This window comes from Temnothorax curvispinosus, unplaced genomic scaffold (assembly GCF_003070985.1).
Source record: "Temnothorax curvispinosus isolate PA1 unplaced genomic scaffold, ASM307098v1 QBEX01018303.1, whole genome shotgun sequence".
Classification (NCBI taxonomy): Eukaryota; Metazoa; Arthropoda; class Insecta; order Hymenoptera; family Formicidae; genus Temnothorax; species Temnothorax curvispinosus.
In genome coordinates this window covers 1-4,125 of record NW_020228083.1, presented here as the reverse complement: position 1 = coordinate 4,125, position 4,125 = coordinate 1, and the positions used below count along the sequence as shown (strand labels likewise).

General features: G+C 43.6%; 1 protein-coding gene across 1 annotated transcript; it reads right to left on the bottom strand.

Moving 5' to 3' along the window:
* Nucleotides 1–3,348: 3,348 nt before the first annotated feature.
* LOC112468320 lies at nucleotides 3,349–4,011 on the bottom strand. Its single transcript, XM_025037442.1, has one exon. It carries the CDS (start codon nucleotides 4,009–4,011, stop codon nucleotides 3,349–3,351), a length of 663 nt encoding a protein of 220 aa, XP_024893210.1.
* Nucleotides 4,012–4,125: the final 114 nt, after the last annotated feature.

Sequence of the window (4,125 nt, the reverse complement as noted above, 5' to 3'; positions counted from 1 at the left end):
GCGAACATAGAGGCGCTTCAAGGCGCTAGAGCGCCATATTCAACACTCCCACTCGCTGAAATGTTCGCTATGTATACTCCAAGTAGCTTCCGATTAGCCTCAAAAAGATTCCTCGTTTGTGGCTTCGTAAATATGTCTGCGAGTTGTCCACTGCTGCTTACATGCTTGATCTCGATTATTCCGCTCTTGACCAACTCACGGGTATAATGGAATTTTACGTCGATGTGTTTAGTTCTGCAATGAAGTATTGGATTTGCAATGAGCTTTTCGGCTGCTGCATTGTCGCAAAATAACGTAGTTGGTTTATCTTGATTGCATCCGATCTCCTTTAGTAGTCTTCTAACCCATACAATCTCCTTTCCTGCGTCATGTACTGCTACGTATTCCGCATCGGTTGTTGATGTCGCGACGACTCCTTGTTTGCGTGAGAACCAAGTGACTGGTCCACCATTGAGTAAGAGCACAACACCACTCATACTTCTTCGCGTGTCGACACAATTCGCCCAATCTGCATCCGAATATGCGATCAGCTCATTCGACTTGTCGCATCCATACGTGATTCCGAAGTCCGTTGTACCTGCTAGATACCTCAAGGCACGCTTGCCAGCGTTCCAGTGCTCATCTGTTGGCGATTGAAGAAATTTTGAGAGAGTCGCCACTATATATGCCAGGTCTGGTCGTGTCACAACTGCTAAATACATTAACGACCCAACAAGTTGTCCATATGGCACATTTCTGGAATCTTCATTGATGTTTGTCTTCAATGTAGTGCCTGCATCTGCCGGAGTAGCTATCGGATTACAATTTGTCATTCCAAACTTCTCGAGTATAGCTTTTGCATATGCTGTCTGTACCAACCGTATGGTTTTCTCTTCTCGATTACGTATAATTTCGACGCCAAGATAAAATGTCGCATCCGAGCTTGTTATCTCGAATCGTTGTTGCATCGCTTTCAATAACTTGATGATTTTCCTTTTTGATTTGCCAAATACGAGACCATCATCAACATATAATGCGACCATTAGTTCGCCGTCCTCTGAAATGTATACGCACGGATCTGCATCTGTCGGTTCAAGACCAAATTCTGTCATGAAGTCGTCAAACTCTTCATGCCATTGGCGTGGCGCTTGTCGAAGACCGTAGAGACTCTTGTTTAGAAGACACACACGATTCATACCATCGTTGAATCCTTCTGGTTGTTCCATATAAACCGTCTCTGTAAGTTTGCCATGTAAGAATGCGGTCTTGACATCTAGTTGGACTATTTCGAAATCCTTCGCTGCTGCCACTGCTAGTAACGTACGCACTGAATCAAATCGTGCTACTGGTGAAAACGTCTCTGAGAAATCAATACCTGGTTTCTGCGAGCACCCTTTTACGACAAGTCTCGCTTTATACCGATCAACACTTCCGTCTGGTTTGATTTTCAAACGAAAGATCCATTTATTACGAATTGGCTTACGATCCTTTGGTGCTTCGACGAGCGTCCAGGTTTTGTTACGTTTGAGCGAGTCAAGCTCTTCTGCCATTGCCAATTTCCATTTCTTCGCATCTGGAGATGTTTTCGCTTCTTCAAGTGTTGTAGGTAATTCAACATTTGCAATAAACGCACTTGCGCATAATTGTACGCTAGTCATTGATGTAACACATTGTGTTTTGCTTCGCGTTTGATTTGCAATGCTATCAGCTCTAACTTCGACCATACGCTTTTCACGTTTCTTGCGCGGTTTCTTGCTAGCCTCCTCTTCTTCTTCACTTGCCTCCTCTTCTTTTTCACTTGCCTCCTCTTCAGTATTAGCGTAATCATCTTCGGTTTTGATGTCTGTATCTGTCGTTTTTGAATCATTTTTGTCATCTGGTATGACAATTCTTGCCATTTGCTGTGTTCGAGGTTCGACTATAATGACATCTCTCCGAATTACGACACGTCGAGTACCTGGTTTCCAAAGACGATATGCTTTGTATGCATATCCAACAAGTAACATTTCTTCAGATTTTCGATCAAACTTTGATCTCTTCCCTTCATTTATCAGAACGTATGCTTTGCTACCATAAATACGCAAATGTCCAATATCTGGCTTGTATCCAGTAAACGCTTCTTGTGGAGTCTTGTTGTTTAATCGCTTCAACGGAATGCAATTACGAATCTTCGCTGCTGTCGTTACCGCTTCTGCCCATAGTCCACGTGGTAAGTCTGCACCTGTAAGCATCGCTCTAGCCATTTCGACTATCGTGCGATTCTGGCGTTCAACACGTCCATTCATCTGTGGAGCGCCTGGTGCTGAAAACTCTTGTACAATTGAGTGTTTTCTCATTAGTTTACGCATTTCAGCGCTTTGAAATTCAGGTGCATTGTCTGAACGTGTACGTCTTACCTCGTTACCGGTTGCCTTTACCTCAGCAATTACCTCCTGTATGGCTTCAAGTATTTGCGACTTAGCTGCCAGTGGTTTGACAAACAGAAAACCAGAATAGTCATCTACGAATACCGCCATTAATTTTGCACCACCATACGACTCAGTCGACATTGGTCCGCATATATCATAGTGTATCAGCTCACCTGGATTAGTGGCTCGAGTACTACTTTCATTAAATGGCTGTCTACAATGTTTTGCATAAACACATGCTTCGCAGAAACAATTATCGCTCCCACTGGTTGAGCATTTCGCTAATTTCATACCTTCAACCGCTGAACTGCTTGCAAGTTGACGAACTGAACCATAGTTTACGTGGCCTAACCGTTCATGCCATACCTGAAGCGAAGCCTCTTGAACGCTAATATTAGCTGCACTGCCGACTTGAATAAAGTCCATCTCGTAAAGATTGTTTGGTAAACGATGTCCTGTTGCCAGTCGTCGACCATCCTTCGACATCTCGATCACATCTTCACCAAACTTCACGTTGACTTGCATCTTCGTTGCTGCACCAAGTGAAAGCAAATTACGACCAAGTTTCGGCACGTATAATACATTTGTTAGCGTAACATCGCCTCCTGATAACGATTTAACATCAACCATTCCTTTGCCTTTAGCATAAATGACTTCATTGTTGCCTACTGTGATTGGATATGAGCCGTCGTTGATCTCTTCAAATGATGTGAATATATCTCTTCGGTACGTCATATGATTCGAGGCACCACTGTCACCTATCCATGAGTCTTGACTGTTGACTGCTCTGTATACCGACCGACATGCGAGCATTAGTGACTTGCTGTACGTTTGATTTGCTTCGGTCGATTTACCTTGTGACTGCTCTTTTGCAATTCTGGCTTTGTATTTGCGACAATCTTTCCGAAAATGACCAGGCTTGTGACATTCAAAGCATTCAGCTTTGCTTCGTGGCTTCTTATCAACGTTCGGTTTTTTTATCTTTACTTGACGTTTGTGATTTTGTGATAAGTGCATCACCGCTGTCTGATTTGCTGCAGGTTTCATCTCTTCGTGATTCAATCAGTACAAGCTGTTGACGGATGTCATCAAATTTTATCGTTTTGTCACCTGTTGCTTGTATGTAATACGTCTCACGGAATGTGTCGAATTTTGTAGGTAAATCATTGATTAACTTCGCTACCAATGTTGCGTCAGTTATCTTCTCGCCGATGGCTTCAAGTTGTTGCACGATGACTGCTAACTCGGAACAGTAACTCTGGACGGACTGTCCTTCTTTGAATTTCATGGCGTGCAATGCCTGATTCAGCAGATATTTATTTGCTTCAGTCTTCGTCTCGTAAAGTGATTTTATTTTTATAAACATCGCTTTCGAGGTGTTGCATTCTCGTATTGCCGAATGATCATCATCACTTAAGCCGCCTGACAGAATACGCATTGCCTTTGCATCCTTCTTTTGCCATTCTTTTATTTCTTCCGGTCTTCCGTCCGTCGGATATACCTCGCTGCCATGCACGACCTCGTAGACGCCGACGCTCTTGAGACAAGCAGTAACCTCAAACTTCCAGCGTTGATACGATGCTTTCGTCAAGACGGGAACACGCAGATCTTCGTGAGTCGACATTTTGATTGTGATCTCTCTCGTAAATAACGCACAAGTACTCTCTGCGGGCTGTCCTGGGCCGATAACCTGTTGCGCAGGGTTATGTTAATGACTTCCGCCCGGTATTGTGGTTAA